At 47.2% G+C, this 20680-nt stretch overlaps 1 protein-coding gene across 1 annotated transcript; it reads right to left on the reverse strand.

Moving 5' to 3' along the window:
• Positions 1–2654: 2654 nt before the first annotated feature.
• Positions 2655–16691, reverse strand: LOC144119123 (tetraspanin-33-like). The gene is made up of 3 exons (XM_077651829.1): positions 15943–16691; positions 3803–4002; positions 2655–2836 (listed from the first exon to the last, which is right to left on the reverse strand). Exons 1-3 carry the CDS (start codon positions 16681–16683, stop codon positions 2701–2703), a joined length of 1077 nt encoding a protein of 358 aa, XP_077507955.1. The 5' UTR covers positions 16684–16691; the 3' UTR covers positions 2655–2700.
• Between the last annotated feature and the right edge of the window lie 3989 nt (positions 16692–20680).

Raw genomic sequence — 20680 nt, forward strand, 5'->3', positions numbered from 1 at the left:
GTTGACTGAGTGTGCCTGCAGTGCAAGTCCTGGGGTGCCCGTCTGCCCTCTCTGCCAACATTCTACCGGCTCTCACTGACAATATACTTCCCGTAGGAATTATACGACATATCGTTACTGCTTCTGAATATTTATATAAAGTTAAGCAAAAAGCCAAAACAGAATGTAAAGGAGACAATATATTTCTTGATCACCACCGAAACTAATTGTTCGTTGTTTTGTTACAGGTTTCGCAGCATTTTTATTTTCTGTAAAATATATCTCGATGAAATTTATATCGCTTAACTGACATTAACTTTGCGCATAATAGAGCATAAGCTTTTTCCGGTTCTAGTCGTTCATTTTGCCCAAACAAAGGCCAGTAAACTTATGAAACATTGTCTGTTCCCCAAGATCAAGAAATTTTGGAACAAAGTAATAAATTTCAGAAGCCGAACAAACAGCTATAATGTCCTCAAAATTTGCAGGCACCTCGTGACGGGACAAGTTTTAATGTCAGCAGTACGAACACGCGTGAGCGTGGATGCCTCTTAACATATCAAAACTAATCTTTTCACTTGCCACATAGCGCTAAACAGACACGGACGAATGGAGACAAACAGGACGGACGCTATTTTATTTATATAGTCATCAATAAATGAGATGGACTTGGAGCATTAATCCACCTAACGCACCCTGTAAGAAAATATACCGGATTTTTCCTATGTACTTCTAGCCACAACCTTCTCTAAAGTCAGGATTGATCATAGGGCTTTCCTGTGGTTCTTACAAAGCTACGTCGCAGATGTCACTCCTGTAGGCAAAGAACCCAAGAGCGAAAACTGCTACTCCACCAAGACATGTTAAATAAAGTGTTCCTATTTGGCCTACTGTTTTTCAATCTGTGTATGCAGCCCACCTGAACAAATGTGAATGTACCCAGGGTAGCGTCACGAACATGCTACCAGAAAAATGGCTCTAGCCTGGGACCACGCTGTGATGAGAGGAAAGCAAACCAGTACCACAAATGACCATTCAAGAAAAAAAATGTATTACTCACACCGTGGTCGCCTTTAAGGGATGGAGGTTCGCCTGCCATTCTTGAATTTGTTAATTGCGCCGAGCCTTAGCCACGGGAGGTCATTAAGTTCCTTGAGAGATTAGAGGCTGCAAGTTGTTCCTCATGGTCACTCGGAAATGAAACGCTACTCTACGTGGCCCCGAACAGATCGTTGGCTTTTGTGTCCTACATTGCTCGGAGGTTGACTTAGCTAACGTTTTATTAACCCTGGGGCCACCAAGCCTGAAACTTCTTCCGGTCCCCTCTCTCTTGGCAGCACTGCAGGAAAGCTCATTTAGAGGAAATCTTGCGCAACAAAATATCCTCGTTCGCAGACAGTGGTTTCACTTCTTGTTTAGGAGAGAGGGTCGATTTGCGCAAACCCATAAGGTTGCCATCAGTTTTAGAGATCCAGTGTAAGGGCGGTTGCCGAAAGCGTACAATGTTCCATTCTCCTGATGAGTTGCGCTTTGACATGTACCTCGCGTTCGCACCCCTGTTGTGAACACAGAAGGGGAGAGAGTGAGTATTTATTCACTGAAAATCTTCCTCAGCTACCTCTTTTGTGTCCTTTCAACAACTCTCTCATACAAATAAAGAGGCACCGGTGCCCTTTATTTCCAGTCAAGTATGCCAAAATGCTGTCTGAGTTCGGAAAATATGTGCTATAATCGAGAGCACGCGAAATATTGTGTTGTCAATTCAAATGATCAAGCAAGCCGATCATGTTAGAGCAAGCATGCACTCACATGATCGCATCGCACCGTGAGCAGCATATCGAAGCGGACATATGCGAAGACTGTAGAATACACAGCAGAGTGCGCACGAACAAAGCTGGATTGGTTGAGAGATGAAGCCGGAGCATTCCGCGTCTGTTCGTATAGAAAATTTTTCATTTATTTGTGCCTCAAAAGCCCGGACATATTGCATAAAGAGGGACGTGCATAAGTGCTGGGTAGTGGGAGATCAAAACAATGTACTGCACGAGCTCGTCCCGTTTGGCTGCTGCATTTCTGCTCAATTACTGAGTAATTTGAAAATAGTAATCAAGAGTTTGGAATTTTATTTTTGGAGCAGCTAGGCTGTTAATCTGTATGAATCCTAAGGCTCGGAAATGTATCAGGATATGGCTCTCCAGTCAGAAGAGCCTGTTATTCCGCTAAAAAGAAGTTTTTTGCCTCGCGTGCAAAATGCCATACGTTCGGAATGCAAAGTTATCCTGAGAAAAACGGGCTCAACAACTCCTCCTCACGTGAGTTTTTTTCTTGGGTTGCAGAGTTGTGTTCTATTTCTGCGAATAAGTTGTGTCCATAGATGGAAACCTAATTACAAGTGTTGTTACTTACTTGACATTTTTTTCCAGCTGTGAATTGACAGGAAGCCAAATGAGTTCACCGCGCAACGAAAAATATATTCGGGAAATCTCTTTGGTGTTCAAATTTTTTGTGTGTCGAGAAAAACGGTCGGAATAGGGGCAATACAAATCAGCGCGGGTGCATTTCGCAAGGCTTGGTGGACAGTCGGTTATACCAGCGGCGTTTAAACCCCGCGAAATATTACATTGATCATCTAGCGTAACCTCCGAATAAAAAGCGACAACGCAGTAAACGGCGGCTGTCGTGAGTTCGGGTGTATTGCGGGATTTGGTGCAAATTGGAGATTCAGTTGGCGGTCCCCCGGAGGAGAGCCCACAGGTCCGGGTGCTGCTCCTCGGTGCGGCTCTGGCGACGGGCCTGGGCCTGCCGCAGGCCGCTTGTGTCCCTGGCCACCATGACGGCCTGGCCATCCTCCAGCCGCCTGCAGCGATCATCAGATGGCAGGGGATGACACTCTATTCGCAACGTCTCGTTTATGCTTTCTGCCAACAAAACCTTCAGCTGCCTCGGAAGGGCCATGCAGTGTCTCCTTTCGGTGACGCTACCAAGAAACAGCCGGCATTCCCTCGCTTTCCAGCCGTCCGTGGCCTGTTGCAGTGCGCTTTGAGTTCGTACACGCCTTGGATCATAGCGTATGCATGAAACCAGTGGGGCCGCTGTAAATCGCATCATATATTGAAAAAACTTCAGTTAGTGAGCAGGTTGGTTAGTGTTTTGGTATCAGTCCATTGAAAAAAAACAATACTGATATCTCTTCGGACATTTTCTGTCGACATTTGGACGAGAGGGCATAATAAGTAATAATAATTGTCCGCCTTTTGTTTTGGTCTGAACTGCGGGTGCCAAGCAGCAGCAGTAAATGACGTTGGAACCACTATAAGAATTTAATAATAATAATTGGTTTTGGGGGAAAGGAAATGGCGCAGTATCTGTCTCATATATCGCTGAACACTTGAACCGCGCCGTAAGGGAAGGGATAAAGGAGGGAGTGAAAGAAGAAAGGAAGAAGGGGTGCCGTAGTGGAGGGCTCCGGAATAATTTCGACCACCTGGGGATCTTTAACGTGCACTGACATCGCACAGCACACGGGCGCCTTAGCGTTTTTCCTCCATAAAAACGCAGCCGCCGCGGTCGGGTTCGAACCCAGGAACTCCGGATCAGTAGTCGAGCGCCCTAACCACTGAGCCACCGCGGCGGGGCCTATAATAATTTCTCGATAACATTTTTAGGAGATTGTGTCAAGCATGACTAAAATGTTCACAGTCTATGGCGGCCAGCAACTCCAAATAAAACAAAACCGCCCTATTGAAAGCCTGCAGAAACTACAACGCCAGCAGCGCCGTGCAACGATACGTAAAGCGCAGATACTTTGAGAGTGAAGGCGCACCGGTAGTAGACGTCGTAGATGGCGGACAGCGTGAGCACCTGCTCTCGCATGGCGATGGCCAGCGCCACTAGGAACAGCGTCGCCAGGCAGAGACCCAGCAGCAGCATCGATGCCGGGAAGACCCGCTCGGTCAGGCGCGTGAACAGCTCGTCCGAGCAGCTGCGCGTGTACACGCGCGACCACGCCGCCTGGTCCGAGGCCTGCGTCATGGTCGAGCAGCTGCCATCGACTGTGCAGCACAAGCACGGTGCACACGAGAGGACGCAGCTCCTTAAAAGCACGCGCTTCGCTTACACCGAAAACGTGGAAACGTGAGCAGCATTCGGGTGACAATTGTCTTAGCGGTGACTGCTGCCACGCGGTTTGCGTTCCTACACAAGCACGTGGCATTGTGCACGGTATAACGGCTTCGTCTACGGCGTATTCATAATTGCCCGTAACCTATTTTGGTTCTTCTTCGGTGACTGCTTGGGTTTCATGAGACTCGAATTACTGGAAATTAAATTTGGAAACCCCTTGCGACAAGCCACGTGCAACCATCTCGAGTCAGGCATGCGAAAGAAACCCATAAGATCGTTTTTAGTGCATCTGGTATGGCTCCAGTGAGAGTATGCTCTCAGTGTGCGTGCATGTTCTTGTTTTTTTCCTTCACGAAGGCTTTAAGAACGCTGGAAATGTAGTGTTTATGTGCTCCCATATAGGCTTTTTATGACTCGAAGTTATCAAAAACGCTATTATTGAGGCCTTCAAAGCACCGTTGAGTCGCTATCGTGGGATATGAGCACGCGGCAGAGATAGAATAATTATTAATTTGGGAGGGTGAATTCAGTTTATGAACGCAATTTTTTTTGTATGAGTTGTAATATTTCACTGCAACAATCAACATACACGAATCCGCCGATCTCCCGTCGACAGGACAGGATTTTTATGAAATGAAATTGGTTTTTTGGGGAAAGGAAATGGCGTAGTATCTGTCTCACGTATCGGCGGACACCAGAACCATGCCGTAATGGAAGGGGCAAAGGAGAGACCAAGAGAAAAAATGGATGAAAGGGGTGCCGTAGTAGAGGGCTCCGGAATAATTTGGAGTACCTGGGGATCTTTAACGTGTACCGACATCGCACAGGACACGGGCGCCTTAGCGGTTCGCCGCCATCGAAACGCGGCCGCGACGGTCGGGTTCGAACCCAGGTACTCCGGATCAGTAGCCGAGCGCCCTAACCACTGAGCCATCGCGGCGGGTAGGATTTTTTTGCTGTTAACGTTTTTGTCGTTGTGAAAAGCGTTCGCCGTTGGTTTTTATGGCAGTTTTAAATCTTGATGAGAGTGTTGGAAACACTAAAAAGTAAAGATTTGGCTACATATCGGAGGAATAGTCGGTTATCTTAAATATTTCCGTATCAGTACCTTGCAGTTTTTCAATATTCAAAATTTGTCCAAGAGTGTTGGAACGACACCCTAATTTTAAATTACTATGTGTGCACCGCTGGCTACAACGCAACACCTCAGACCGCTGAAATTGACTTGCAGGCGATCCTGTTAGGGGTGAATGTTAGGGAATTCTTCGCAAGGAAGGCGCCAGACTTTGTTCGCGGCAAGACGATAACAGAGTACACAGACTCATGTGGGTTCCTGAGGGCTCTGGCAGCGACTCAAGGATTGGCGCGGCAGAACATGACAAAGGTTTTCTGAAGGGCGCTGATTTAAGTAACGCGTTGGAACTAAAAGAAAGAGCTAATTCCTGCTCATTTTTTCTTCCCGCAAGAAATGCACAGACAGAGAAAATCTCTGCAACAGCTTGCACGAAACCTGAAATTTAAAATTGTAAAGTATCGGACTTAATGTCATGAAGTAATGCGTGTCCCTCAAAGTCTATGGGGGACGCCGTAACACGCGGGCTGTCTCGGCAGAGAGGCTGCCGGGACCTTGGCGAGCGACGCTGAGTAACTGCTCGCGGCTGTCCCTTCCGAGGAAACGCGTGCATCGCAGCGCCAGGATCCTGGCAGGTTTCCTGCAGCACCTATAAAGAGATGCAAGCGGCGACTGGAAGAATCGGGCTCCTAAAACCCTCACCCGTTACGCACTGCCCCGTGGATCCCACTTGCTTGTATGTGTGGCGCATCGATCGGTTCCTAGCTCATGAAGTCGTCCTTGGCAAATGGTGCGCTCATATACCGGAAAGATGAAAGCGAGACTTTAGCCATGGGGAATTTGCCCTAGGGCCATGTGCGTACTGGATCTGGGACACCAGAGCGCGGCCGACCATTCGGGACCCGCTGTGGTATTGGCCCGGTTTGGAGCCCCCGCGCACGAAACGAGGAGGTTGCAGAGCCGCTTCGCTATAAGAGTGAGCGACGCCCCTGGCGGGGGCAGATGCACGTATAGTGCTGCACTTCCTGTGAGACTTGGTCCGCGAAGTAGGCCTTTTTGGCAGAAGTAATCTGCCCCTCCTTTACGCTTTTATCTCGGCTCTTTCTTACAACTTTAGGCCAAACAATATACTCTTGTTTAAAGGGACACTAAGGGGCAATATCAAACATGGCAAGACGGATCAATTGCTCCTCGGGAGCAGTGCCGACATTTCTTCTACGTGAAAAGGTGGCTGGTTGCGGAGAAAACTGCTAATGAAAGTCCCGAGATGCTTCGAGATTCAAAGCGCTTGCAAAACATGAAATGCCACGGGACGTCTTCGCAACCCGACGAATCAGTGCCGCACTTCCAAAGACCGAAAACTCGGCCGGAAACCGAAGTCCACAGATCAGCCAGTGGTGACGGCAGCGACGTGCAAGTGCAGGCCGCCTCTGCCCCCCTCCACAATTTCGATGGGGGCTCTACGCTGCATGGCGTGCGTTTGCGTCTCGTTTCAAGATCCATGGGTGCGAACGAAACTAAATGAAATTATCGAGGGCAACTGCAGACCGCAGAACAAACTGTTGGTCGTGATCACACGTGTATACATTGGCGATGATATTGCGAGCGTGTGTCCTTCGGTGCTCTATGTGCTATCGTGAAGTTTTGTTTATGGTTTTTAGGTGTTTAACGTCCCAAAGCGACTCGGGCTATGAGGAACGCCGTAGTGAAGGGCTGCAGAAATTTCGACCACTTGGGGTTCTTTGACGTGCACTGACATCGCACAGTACACGGGCCTCATGAATTTCGCCTTCATCGAAATTTGACCGCCGCGACCGAGATCGAATCGCATCTTTCGGGGTAGCAGCCGAGCACCATAACCACTCAGCCAACCCGGCGGCTCTGTCGTGAAGTGTACACGTATGCTTCGAGGGATCTTCAAAAGCACGCGAGCAACAGTTGCGCTCTAATTACGCATTCATTCAACACCACATGTGAGTGAAAAATTGTACGCGCATTTCTCACCAAACGGCGCACTGTGCTGTCGATTAACGCGTTTTTGTTAACTACGCAGTAAGCTCGTACCATCGCAGACAGCCCATTTTGATTGACGCGGCGTTGGTGGTTGAAAATTTAGGTTCGAAAATTACTTCCCGTGGGATGCAAGCGGAAACGAATCAGGGTAAACTGCGCCCAGCTGCAGTCGGCCCACTATAGATGTCGGCAGGGGATGCACGGGCAAACTTGAACACGCAGCAGCTGTTGCTTTCCTTGCGAAAATCCCTGCGTTGCGTGTCGGCGCCTCGGGTACTTTGTGCGTGGTGACCCGCACCGAGAAACCTTTTTTTTAATGAGTCGAATGAGAGGTGATTGTGCATACATGTGGTTCTTCTCAGCTGTTTTTCAGCACGCCTAATGAGCATATTCGCCTTTCCGCAAATATGCGAAAACAAGGAAGACTACGCGCTCGCATAGCGCTTCACACGTTGAAGACATGTATGCATTCGCGTGTCTGCAGGAGCGCGTACTAAAATTCCTGAAACAAGCAGTTTGCAATTTCATAATGTCTGCATCTTGCACAAAGTAGGCGGTTCGACGGATGGAGTGAAAAGAAAACCGCTTCGCCGTCTAAGTTGGAAGCCCACCAAGCATGAATGCCGTTTAGAGTTCGCGGTACTGAACTTGCTGCTTACAACGGCTACATGCAGCCTGAGTGCACAGAATGCAAGTCGAAAGCTCCAGCGCTCGTGTTAGCGGCTAAACTTTCTTTCCATCGTCTGTTTTTCGTTGTTTTAATTATGGCACTCTTCGCGCTGTCGGCTATGCTCGCTGCGCTACTTTCCTCGTATTTCGACGGCGATTGCCCATCGAGACGGCGAGATAGTATTCGTTCATAAATGCGTAACTCGCCGCCGCTGCACAAATCTTCCAGTCCATGCGCCAATTCTACCTCGCTTTTATGCAATCTTCTTGCCTATGAAAGCGGTATTTCCGGTAAAAATGACGTATTTTCTATCAGCTAAGCCCGACTTAGTCTAGCCTAACTTAGTTTTCCCCTTTAGTGTTACTTTAAGGATTTTTCCTTCTGCATCCCAATAAAGGGTTGATGCAAACAAAATGATTGCACAGGATCAACGCTGACTCAACTTCAAGATGTTTTGTAGACAAGGCGCGCCCTGAAGAAATGCATGCGTAGCTGAAGGAATAAGAAACAGCAAAGCAAAATCAATCCGGGGCCTGACCAGTTATCACTCTTGGTTCCCTTTTAAAGGACAACTGCAGAGGTTTTGTAATTCGACAAGCTTAAATAGGGTGCATGTGTGAAATTTTGTAGCGAGAGCTGCATTACGCGCAAGTCTCGTCGTTTCGCCGTGAGCGCACCGTGACCTTCAGCCGTTGCCTAGCAACCGCCGCAGCTGGCGGCCGCCGCTCGCCGCGCCATCTGGCGTGACGTCAAAGGAGGAGCCGGTGGCGCTGCGTGCCAGCGAAACCAAGTTGCAACAGCTGTGCGCATGCGCCGTAGGAGGAGGGGGTTGGTGAAGATGTATATATATAGAAAGCGGCTCGGTGGAGCCGTCGGACGGCGTCGGTACATATGGATAGTGAGTCGGAGAGACTGAAAGGCAGGCAGACTTCGTCTCCGGAATGAAACCAAGAGTAGGCAGCGAGCTGAGAAGGAAGAACGAGCCGTACGCCTACGAGCAGCGTCGTAAGGACGACGCGGCCAGGCGAGTGGCACGTACGGGCTCGGAGGGTGCTTCGTCTAGTTCGGCCTCTCGGGCCGAAGCCAGGGCTCTACGACGGAACGAAGGCAAGAGACAGCGGCGAGCCGATGAGGAAGAGCATGCTCAGCGTCTGGAAAAGAGACGGAAGTGCGACATGGCTAGGAAAGCGCGCTTACCAACTGAAGTCGACGATGGTGAAGTGCAACTTTCCAGTCTTTAATGTAGCCGCAATTGCACGCAACGGGGGGGGGGGGATAAAACAACCAAAGCTAAACATTGGACGTAGCCGGAGAGAAACCAAGCTAAACGACAAAGTGTAATCAAGTTTACCGTACCTCTCGCCACGTACATCCTGGCCTAGCTGAGCTAAGCCACTGCAAATTTTTTAGATGCAGAATGCCAATTAGCATTGAGCTAGCGTTTAAGATTGTCACGTAATCGCCGATTAAAACCGCGACTACCTCCAAGCTTCTAAGCAGCGTTCAGCAGAAAGGGGGAGGGGTAGGGGCATGATGACGTCATTTACGGTAACGGTAAATTTCCAAGGCATAAACTGTTTCGTGGAAGGAAGACATTCACAACCATTGAAGGCAAAGACCGTCAAGCGTTGTTTGGCAGCCTCCAACGATGCATGACAGTCTGTGGTTGACGGCAGCGCAAGTTTGAAATGTTTCCGTCCGTCATGTCAACCGAGCTTCTCCGCATCCTTATAGCGCTGTGAGGAGAAGCCTGAAGTTCAATCACTGATTATGTCACCATTTTATACGCTACCGTAAAAAAAAACAAAAAAACTTGCAATAATTTACCAACAGCCTCTGCAGATTTGAATCCTTAAATATAGCGGAATTCTAAAAAAAGTTGTGTAGATGTCTTTTAAGCAGGCTTGAGTCACGATATCGTAGTTTCTTTTTGTTCCAGAGTAGTCGATCCACTCGCAAAGCTTTTGCTTCCTTTGTGGATGCAACCAAAGCTTCATAGATTCCTCACTTTTTATGTTACCTGAACTCTCTGAGAAAAGTGGTTTCTGTAATTTATGGGGGCGCACCCAGTGGCAATGGTCAGCTACACCTGCAAAGCCCATCATCTTGTTTATTGAGAAATTTGTAGCAAAATACAATCTTGCCGTGAGACCGAGGTTAAACTTGACGTAAAAGTTTACTGACTGGGCCTTCAGCACCGCGTGCAACATAGCTCAGCAGACATAGGGCAGCAGACAGAGCAGCGCACAGCTCAGCAGCCACAGAGCAGCGCGTGCGCACACACATAAGAAACGGTCAACAGGCCACGGATATAATACATAAATAGGAGACATCATCATCATAAGCTTGACTACACCCACTGCAGGGCAAAGACCTCTCCCATGAGTGTCCAATTAACCATGTCCTTTGCCAGCTGCATCCACCCTTTGCCTGCAAACTTCTTAATCTCATCCGCCCACCTAACCTTCTGCCGCCCCCTGCTGTGCTTACTTTCTCTTGAAATCCACTCCGTTACCCTTAAGGACCAGCGGTTATCTTGCCTTCGCATTACATGCCCTGACCAAGCTTATTTCTTCCTATCGATTTCGACCAGGATGCCATTAATCTGTGTTTGTTCCCTCGCCCGCTCTGCCCGCTTCCGGTTTCTTAACGTTACACCTATCATTTTTGCTTCCATGGCTCGCTGTGTTGTCCTTAACTTAAACTGAACCCTTTTCGTTAGCCTCCACGTTTCTGCCCCGAAGGTGAGTACTGGTAAGATACAGCTGCTGTAAACTGTTCTCTTGGGGGATATTGGTAAACTGTCATTCATGATCTGAGAGGAGCTGCCATATGCGCTCCACCCCATTCTTATTCTTCTAGTTATTTCCGTCTCATGATACGGATCAGTTGTCACTACATGCCCTAATTCCTTTATGACTTCCAGCCCCTCGCTGCCAATTGTTAACTACTGTTCCCTTGCTAGACTGTTGAACATTACTTTGGTTTTCTGCATGTTAATTTTTAGGCACACCATGCCGCTCTGTCTGTTTAACTCATTAATCATGATTTGCAGTTCATCTCCTGAGTAACTCAGCAAGGCAATGCTAACAGCGAATCGCAGATCATTTATGTATTCTTCTTCTTCTTCTTCTCATTATTATTTAGGTAGTAGTAACACAATAAATGCAGCCATTTGAATACAACAATAAATTAGTCTGAAGAACATTGAGCGCAAGAACACATCGAAAATAGGGAAAGACAATCACATATGTACCACAAAGTACAACTTACACTTCTTTCTGATGGTTCACAAGGATGGTGATTGTTCTCGAAGATCAAGCATGCCAGGGTAACATTTCAAAAGGTTAGGGGGTTTCCCAGTTTATTAACCGTATTTCATACCCGGTCCTTATTTGCGGTTTTGGAGAACGTAGTGAGGATCGGTGTTAAAAAATGTGTGTAGAAACGCAGTAGAATCAGCTTTGTATTGTTTTTATAAATTCGGATAGTCGTTGATTGTAGAGGGCTTTAATACTTTCTGTATTACAGCCCTGCAATCTGTATTTAATATCTGACTTTTTTAAAAGTTATGTTGTAACAGAATCATATCTAGACCAATTCTAAATGAAACGAAGACCTTTTTTTCCTGTAAAATGTAAATTCTTTCCACGTTTGGTTTTGTACCTGCTCCCGATACCAACGAACAGTACTGCACACGAGACAGGACCACGGAAAACTATAGTTGCTTTCTCAAGTACATTTGGAAAAGGGGGTGAAATTTATTTAGTGCACGAAAGTAACAGGCAGTTTTGCTGGTTACCAGGTCTACATGGTAAGACCAGCGAAGATTTCGTGGGATAGGACATCTAAATATTTATTCACTGAAACACGTTCTAAGAAGCTTGACTGAAACGCAAGTGTGATAGTTTTCTTTATTGGTTTATTAGCAGCTCCAAAAATAATATAATTATTTCTAATAAATTTAAAAATAATATATTTAGGTGCTATTTCAGTCGTTCACTGAGGTGGCGGCCAGTTCATCTAGTGCAGCACCTATCAGCTCAAATGTGTTCCGCACACAGTGCTCATCAAGCGTGGCATATATTTCGTAGGGTGTCTTTTTTCGCAACTGCATGCCTTGTTTATTGACTATGAGGCACATTCTGGGAAGTTGTTCGGGCGGAGTAAGCACAACGGGACCCCGTACTTGCACGGAAATTTCCTGAGCCAACGGGACAAGTTAGCACGAGTGGACACCGTCATGCGGAACGTTTTCTTAGCTTTGAACGTGTGCCAAACGGTTGTACGACCTTTGCAAGACATTCCCTGCCTAAGGAAGTTCAATCGAACCGATTTCCCTGAAGAAGAACGATCAACCCCAGAGGCAGGCGCACGTCTTCACTATAGCCTCATTGGAAGAGAGATACAGGGCACGTCTCCTAACTAACTTTGAATGAGGTTTTTCTCTCCCACCAGGGCTGCCATGGCCTCAAGGATGACGTCCTCAACCGTATTTAGTGCACGAAAGATTCGAATGGATTCATGAAGGTGTTCTTCATGAAATAAAAAAATAATTGGCTAAAGCGCAGCTCAACACGACAAATTCAACGAAAAGCTGTGCCCGCGCCTGTTCTGACTTTGCAAGCACGCTTTTGCACGTTTAGTTTAGTGCACGTTTAGTAAGCGGTGGCTCTGCCGACGGTCACAAGAGTGCCGAGGGGGCCGCTAGTATGGCTGCCTCCTTCTCCCGACCATATCCCAGGTACCACGGAAACATTAACACGTGTTACTTTTTTGTCTGGGCAATGTTAGAGGACTATAGACACCAAATTTTTGCATACGTGTTTTCTTCTTTCAAACAATTTCTTGTTGACGCTGTTTCGGTTTCAGTTTCATCGACCGAACGACGCCTATGACGTGATCCACTAGAAAAACTAATCGAATCGCTGACAGGTCAATTTCTGTGATTTCAAGTCTTGGAAGAGGCTGTATTAAATGTAGTAGTGAATTAAAACTGCATATCAACGAAAACTGCATATCAACGATTATATTAGTTTTTCTAGCGGATCACGTGACCAAACCATCAACTTCACGTCACAGTCATTGGTCGGTCGATGGGACCGAAACAGGATAAGAGAAGAAATTCAATTATAAATTATTTAGCGGCTGTAGACAAATACTACCCGGAAATCGATGTACTCTAATGGCTAACTCCGGAAATCCATGTACTCTAATGACTAACGCATCGTTTGACAGAAGAAAACGCTCAATAAAATTAGGTGTCTATAGTCCTTTAAAATGTTTTATTGGTAATGTTTCGGAAGTTTTAACCTTCTCACAGCTCGAACTAAAGATTTAAACAACACACATGCAATTTTCGTGACAATGGTAAGGTAGCGCTGCAGTACCAGATCCGTCAAAATCAAGAAGAAAGGGTGGGTGTTACAGAGGTTTAACGTTCTGCAAGTACATACTCTCGCCTTCTAACGGATAGTATGACCTCATGCATATATAAGCTAGCCGTGAAGGATGCCTTAAATGACAGTGATGGACGGGTAACGCGCAAGGTTTCAAATGAAATTTTGGGGCTGCACGTTTATGGCAGACACCGCCGCAGATATTGAACCGCAGACTCGAGCTTGCTGGAAAACGTCATTAAAGCACGAAGAGTGGGGAAAATTCTGAGATGCAATGCTTGAAAATATTGGTAATGTTGTTTAGTGATTATGATCCGAACATAACATTACAGTTTGCAATGTTGTGCTATAATTATGATTGAACCCTGAAATAACATTTTGAACACATTATTAGCATAATTTTTCTTCTGAACGCTGAAATAATACTCAAGATGCATTATATAACGTTATTTGTTCATATTTAGCATTAACACAATTTTCCACTATCACGTGCAATGTTAGTAAAAATTATTAAGTTTTATAACATTCAGATGTTCGGTGCTACTTGGAACGCTGTCTTCATCTGGCGACGATGTCCGGTTTGACCGTGTATCCTAACGGCTGGACATTCCGCGTCACAGAGGGTTTGCTTTTACCGTGGCCGACGCTTCTACTCTTCCGCAGAATCTGGGCTGCTGATTGGGACTGACCCAGAGCGAAGGAGCTGCATGACCTGCTTGACCTCCGCTCTGAGCCGCAGATGGGAAGTGGCCATGCGCGTGTGGGGTTCTGTTCGGCAGCTGGTCGCGTCACCTAGCTGCTGCAACAGCGCCCCAGCACCGCGACGCTCAACCCGCAAAGAAATCTTGATTCACGCGACCGCTTCTCTTCAGCTGCAGGGACGACGAAGCAGTCACGGGTGTGTGAGGGGTGCAGCTGTGCTGTGACAGATGACGTAATGGCTATCGTATGTGTCTATCGTGGGCAAGATCCCTGGAACCATTGAGTTTCGAAATATATGCCTTGAGCGAAAGCTGACGCCACCATCTATGCGAGTTTCTATAGAGCACTTCATGCACCGCGGGAATGCCGGGAAGACGAGGTTTCGTGTTTGGTTGGCTAGTGTTTGGACGATAACGTATGTTGTGCCTCCAAGTAGTTAGCTGCGCTGCCATGCTCCCCACTATGTGCAGATAAAATTATTTCAATACTGTGTTTTTAACTTCTTACAATACATTTCAAGCAAGTCAAAGTTCAGTGTTAGGTTGGAATGGAAACTTTAACAGCATTTTTTTGACGTTTACCTCGAGAAGGGCCGTAAATTTACGATTTAATCTACTTTTTATGCCTAACAATATCCGAGCCAAGTAAGAAGCCTCGTATACCAGGCCTTCCTACACCTCTGCGTGGTGGATGAAGAGAAGCGCTGCTAGCTTTGTCTCTAGTTATGTTAAGAAACTGTCCCTTGAACCGCTTTTCACTCTGAAATAAGCGCGTCCCAGCGGACACTTAACGCAACGCATATTTTGGATAAACACCCTGTGCTCAACTAAATGGAAATGAGGACGCGTGCGATCAAATGCTGTCGCTCTTTATGCGAGCGCCTGTGACGTGTACAAATCAGAACTATTGATGAGGCAGTGAGCTAGGATGGAGTAGCCACGACTTTTCAACAATGCATTTCATGCTTACACTGTGAGGACCATCGGCGACCAAATAGCCTTCAAATTTTGGGGGCTGCTGCTTGATTGCATTTGGTGCCTCCCACTGTATGCTGTTGTAATGCTTTTCCGTTGAAACTCTTTGCTGGGCTAGCTGGTGCATATTTCCGGCTATTAAGTTACCGCAACACAAGACAATTGGGCCAGAGAGACACACGAAAGCGGGCACTACTCACATGTCGGTTAAGATTCCTCAGAAGGTATTTACTTCAAGGCTGGTGCCATGAAATCCGGTTACTTAAAATGCAACGATAAATGCACATCTTCGTAAGTATTCGCAGTGGAAACACGCCAGAACATTTCACCTTGCGTTAATTTTTGTTTTTGCAATTTTTTTGCTGTTCCAGGTCTTTACAGAGGTGACATCTTTTGACTGCACCCTTGCAGGGTAGAAATGTGGTGGTTCAAAATCGCTGCTTTCTGAACGCAGTGAACGGGCAGACCAAAACAGTTTTCAAAAAAACACCTGGCTGCTGTTCTCTCAATGCCCCGATAAAGTTCTTGAAGGAAAATGAACATCTACGTCAGATGTGATTAAGTTAAAAGGAAGGTTTGTTGTGGTCCCCTTAATGACCTACGCAAAAAAGGCTTGCCGGGAGGTTGAAAAGATCTTTAAACCGGGAGATGTCAACTTTCTAAAGGCGCATTCAAAAGCTGATGCTCTCTAAAGATCGCGAACAAAAAATAATGCAAGGACGATGTCGACAGAAGGACAAACCTCAAGGCTTTTCGAATACTCACGATGGCGTGGCATTTAGTCGCATCGTGAGATAAATTCTTGGCAACACCTTCTATGTCAGTACCCTTTAAAGCACATCAACCAAGACGCGTGTACTTATGCTTGTTTTGTGCTGCGCTAATTATGCAGCTATTGTTTTTCAGAGCTGCTTTCTGGTTTAGCAAATTGTGGGATCTGCATTTGAGTTAGGTATGCGGCAGCCGTAGTAAAATTTCGCGTTCAGGCTGAGTCGATGCTCGCTGGCCCACCTGGAGCACGTTGTGGGCGCAGTCGAAGGCGGGTGGTCGCCCTGCCGACTCGTTGCTGCGGCAGCACGAGACCGGTACGTGGCAGCGCTCGCGGCTCAGGTTTCCCGGGTCGCAGGCAAAGTACGGGTTCTGGTTCCAGTCGCGGAAGCCCTCGGAAGAGACGCCGCAGCAGTGGTACCGCAGCTGCATCCAGTCCACGAAGCCCTGCAGCTCGGCACTGTCCCGGTAGGCGGCGATCATGTCGCGCGACACGGACCTCTCCACGTAGCGCCGCGCCGCCGAGGGCAGCAAGAACACGAGGCCCGAGCTGAGCAGCAGCAGCAGCGCGAGCACGCTCAGCAGGCGCACGTACACGCTGAGGAAGGTGACGTTCTCGCGCAGGGCGCCCAGGAAGCCGAACGAGGCGGTGACGAACGCCACACTGGACAGGAACAGAGCGGCCTTCTCGGGCCGCTGGAAGAGCACCACCACGATGTTGCGCCCTGGCGCCCCGGGCGGCGCTGAGCGCGTCAGCAGCGTGTACAGCGAGCTCAGGAAGCCCAGCAGGCAGAACAGCAGCACCAGCATGTTGACGAAGATGAGAGGTAGACGCACGTAGTTGCTCACGTCCTCCACGGTGGTCGTCGACAGCGCCTCGGCGTCGACGAAGCCGCTGCTGCTGTCGTCCCTGGGGACATCGCGTGGCTGCGGTGGCTTCTTTGCTGCCGGCTGAGCGGAGATGCCCGTTACAGCCTTGGCCATTTGTCTTCTTCGTCCTCTTCTGCTGCTGTCCTGGGGCGAGCGCTGGAGAAGGCGATTTCGTCGTTCTTTACTGCCACGCGTATTTACCAAACATATAAAGTATAGCCACTGCGTTCGAAACTTGTAATTTATGCATGCCCCGGAACCCCAAGCGCCGCAACTTACCTAAACGATATCGCACACCCTGCAAAGTGTGCGCATATCGAAAATGATGTGTGTATTTTAAGTAAAGCATAAAAAGCACCCGTACCTTTTAGAGGAAAATCAACTGCCGAACACAAAAGTGTCCAGCATTCGAGCCCATGAACTGAAGTGGGGTACCATTCTATGGCATTCTAAAGCCGGACAATGAAAGTTTGGCACGCACGCTCGTGCTGTGCCGGCTGGCGGCCAATGTCGGGACTGCAGTCCATTGGGAGTGCATGAGATGGTTGGTAACCACGTACCCACCGGCTAGAGGGGCGTTGTTTTTGTTGTTACTATCCTTTCATAAGATGACACATATCCACACTGGGGGATCTGGCTTGGCGTTGCCTACACCAAACACTACCTGCACAAGATCGGTATAGAATCCAAACTGCATAGAGTGCCACACTCCAGAGACTATTGGACGCCTTCTTTGTGATTGCCCGAAGTACGCTGATGAGAGCAGAACGCTGGAAGCGACTGTGAGATAAGTGGACTCTCGCCCTCTCTCTGAAGAAAGTCTTTTAGGCGCCAGGGCCAAACGCGCTGACGAGTGGTGTGCGACGAAGGCCGTGCTCAGATTTTTATGCAAAACAGGCCTGGATACCCGTTTGTGACCGCACTGCCTACAGGGTTTACACAGCGCACCGCGGTAGTGCTTACACACTCAAAGCTCTGACATCATGCGTGAGTGCGTGCATTTGTGTTTTCATGGAGCCCCTACTTCAGTATGTGTTAATGACATGCTTCGGTGTGTGTTCCAGAAAGGATTTTCACGTGCGTCTAATCACCGCGATGCGGGTGCGAGCCAGTGTGTTTGTGTGTGTGGACATCACCCCATGAAACTCGTGTTATGCCATCATCAACCTTTATTCGCTCGTTCCCTGTCCTCCCCTTCCCCAGTGTGCAGTAGCAGGCCAGGGTCAAGTGACCATCGGCGGACCTCTCCTCCTTTCCTCTCATTAAAATTCTTTTTTCGCTCTCTCTCTCGGCCAAGTATCGGGACGCAGAATGTTCTCTTAAACTGTACATAATAAAGACAAAAAAAAGCACGCAGGAGAGCAACACCACCGGCGGATTCCAGCTCAAGTAAAGCATGGACTGATAAGGAATTTGTGTTTCGATGAAAAAGAGACAGAAAAAAGGAATAATTGATTAGTTCAAAATATAATAATGCATAGAAAAGAAAATAGTGTAACATTCAGCAAGGCAGTCGATGAGATTCTGCAAGAAATTTTGAACAGCGATACAAACAGATCTGTGGCTGAAGCCCAAGTGTGGTGTCTCCAAATGATCAGAACAGTGGCCTGCTCAAACTATGGCCATAATGCTGCAAGGGCTCCTCCAGCAACCTTCTTCTCAAAGAGGTGAAACGTCGACAATGGAGCCAAAAATTATCGACAGATTCAGGCTCACGGCCGAATGCACAGAGGGGAGATAGCGCCAAACCAGACCTGTGTAGTCAAAAATTTAGAGGAGGGATACGGCGGCGCAACCTCGTCAGAGATACTTCAATCTGACGAGGTCGACAAACTTTCCTGCTCCAGGAATATCTCAGATGCTGATAATCCGCCGATGTTAAAACGCAGTGTCTTGCACGCTACACAAAGATAAAGAATCGTTAATGACTGCCTCTGCGGTAAAAGAGGTGTCTAGTTTGCGTAGAGCAAGTGCTACTGCCAGAAACTCCGCTTGAAAAATAGGGGTGCAATCCGGAAGGCGCAATGAAAAGGACCAGTATAAACGGGGGCAGAATATTCCCACACCTGCCTTTTCGTTGCTTTGCGAGGCGTCGGTTGCTATTGCAATATTTGTAGGAAGGGTCCTTAAATGATCTTCCAACACTCCATTTAAAATAATCGGTGGTAAAAGTTTTGCATTTTGGGGGAAAATGTCGAAAACAATGTGGATAGAGGACCCACTGTTTAGTGCAGGTAGCACTTTATAAATTTGTTCATTTAAAGGCTCATGTAGCCTTTGTACAAACACTGCCTGCGGGGTATGAGAAAGAGGCCAGTTGGCACCAAAAACGGAAGTCGGCTGTCAACAGGAGACCCTATTTGAAGTTTAGACATTTGGGCCTTTTACTGTATATATACCGTATAACCATGTATTGTACCGCAAATCCGAAATAAAAGAATGTTCAAGAAATGTTCAAACAGAAAATGGTTTGAGAATAGTCCAGATGTGATTTTTACGTGTATAAACTGAGGTAAGTCGGCACACTTAGAAAGTGTATTCGGGAGAATAGGGGGAATGCGGGCTTTAAGGTACAGCGTATTAGTAGCCACAAATTTGGGGTGGCCGAGGCACATTCGAAGCGCTTCCCTCTGAAAAAAGACGAGAACACGAAGTTTGTATGTAGCCCAGCCTCAAAACAACACTGATCCGAATTCTAAAATGGGTCTGTCATAGATTATGTTAACCATCTATAGCGCATCTCTGCGCATAACATACCGGCGAAAGCACAAACTGCGTAACATGCCCACGGCACGAGCCTGCCCACGGCATGAGTGAGTGTAGAGCCACCAGGTGAGTTTGTCGTCATAAGTGACGTCTAGCTATTTAAGGGATTGAACCTGAGATATTGATTGTAATTGAGTATAAGAGAGACCAGTACAGGATACCGTAGAGGAAAAACAAGGACGGCGTATTTTTAACATTTAACCGCAGGTGTAAGCTGCTCCACCAGTGCTCAAGATTACCTAAGTAAAATTATAACTAATCACAGAGAAAATGTATATCAGGGCAGCTACAAAAAATGCAATGTCGTCCACATAGACGTAAGTGCGAACATTGCGATGGAGAGTAATGGAGCTCAGCAGAATATTAAACAGCACAGTAGAAAGGACTGCTCCTTGCGGTACACCTCTCATTTGCTTGTACCTGTCTGAATGTGCATTATTATGGACGGAAAAGAATTCCCTGTTATAGAGAAATGCAGATATCCAAGCAAATAAATAATCTGGAACTGAAGAGACTGTAACTTACGTATTAGAATGGAGTGTTCTACACAGCCGTAAGCTTCGGAAACGTCTAGCGCAACCAAATGAGCGTAAAGGCGTTGACGACGAGAAAGGAGCATTCGGCTCTCAAGTTCAGCATGTGCATTCCATATTGAGCATTGTGGCCGGAAACGGAGCTGACACTTGCTGAGTAGTTCTGCGGTCCACGAGGGCTGACACCCGAATTAGCGACACCCTTCCTATTAACTTTACCACGTTTGATGTTAAAGAAATTGGCCTAATATTATCCAATTCAGATCCTCCGCCTTGATTTTTAAGCAAAGGAATCCCCTTGGCCAGCTGCCACTCGAAGGGTACCCAAACGTGTTTGATAGAATAATTTATCAGGTGTAATAAGGAGTTGGGAGACTCCTCATATAGAATCTTTAGCATCTTTGAAGGGACACCATATGGACCGAGAGAAACAGCACGTGATCTCTGAACAACTTGTGAAAGCTCTAATAGACTAACTTGGGAGACATAATTAAATGGCGTCACTGACGCAAACAACATTGGTGGCAAACGTAGTAGAGACGACAACCGTTTTTGCATGCAATCGATTGAATCGACTGGATAGATTCTTTTGGCGGCATAGCCAATGACTGTAAATTACGAGAGGACGTGAGCTGTTTTCTAGACCGTAGAAAGCTGAGAAGTGCACGTAGATCTACCGACTTTGAAAGATAATCTAGTTGTTCTGTATCATTTATTTATTTATTTATTTATTTCAAATGCCCTCATGGCTCTGCGGAAAGTATTGAGGGGATTGGAACAAAGCGCCCAACACAGATGACAAGAAATGGGAA

Source organism: Amblyomma americanum, chromosome 2 (genome assembly GCF_052857255.1).
Source record: "Amblyomma americanum isolate KBUSLIRL-KWMA chromosome 2, ASM5285725v1, whole genome shotgun sequence".
Taxonomy (NCBI): Eukaryota; Metazoa; Arthropoda; class Arachnida; order Ixodida; family Ixodidae; genus Amblyomma; species Amblyomma americanum.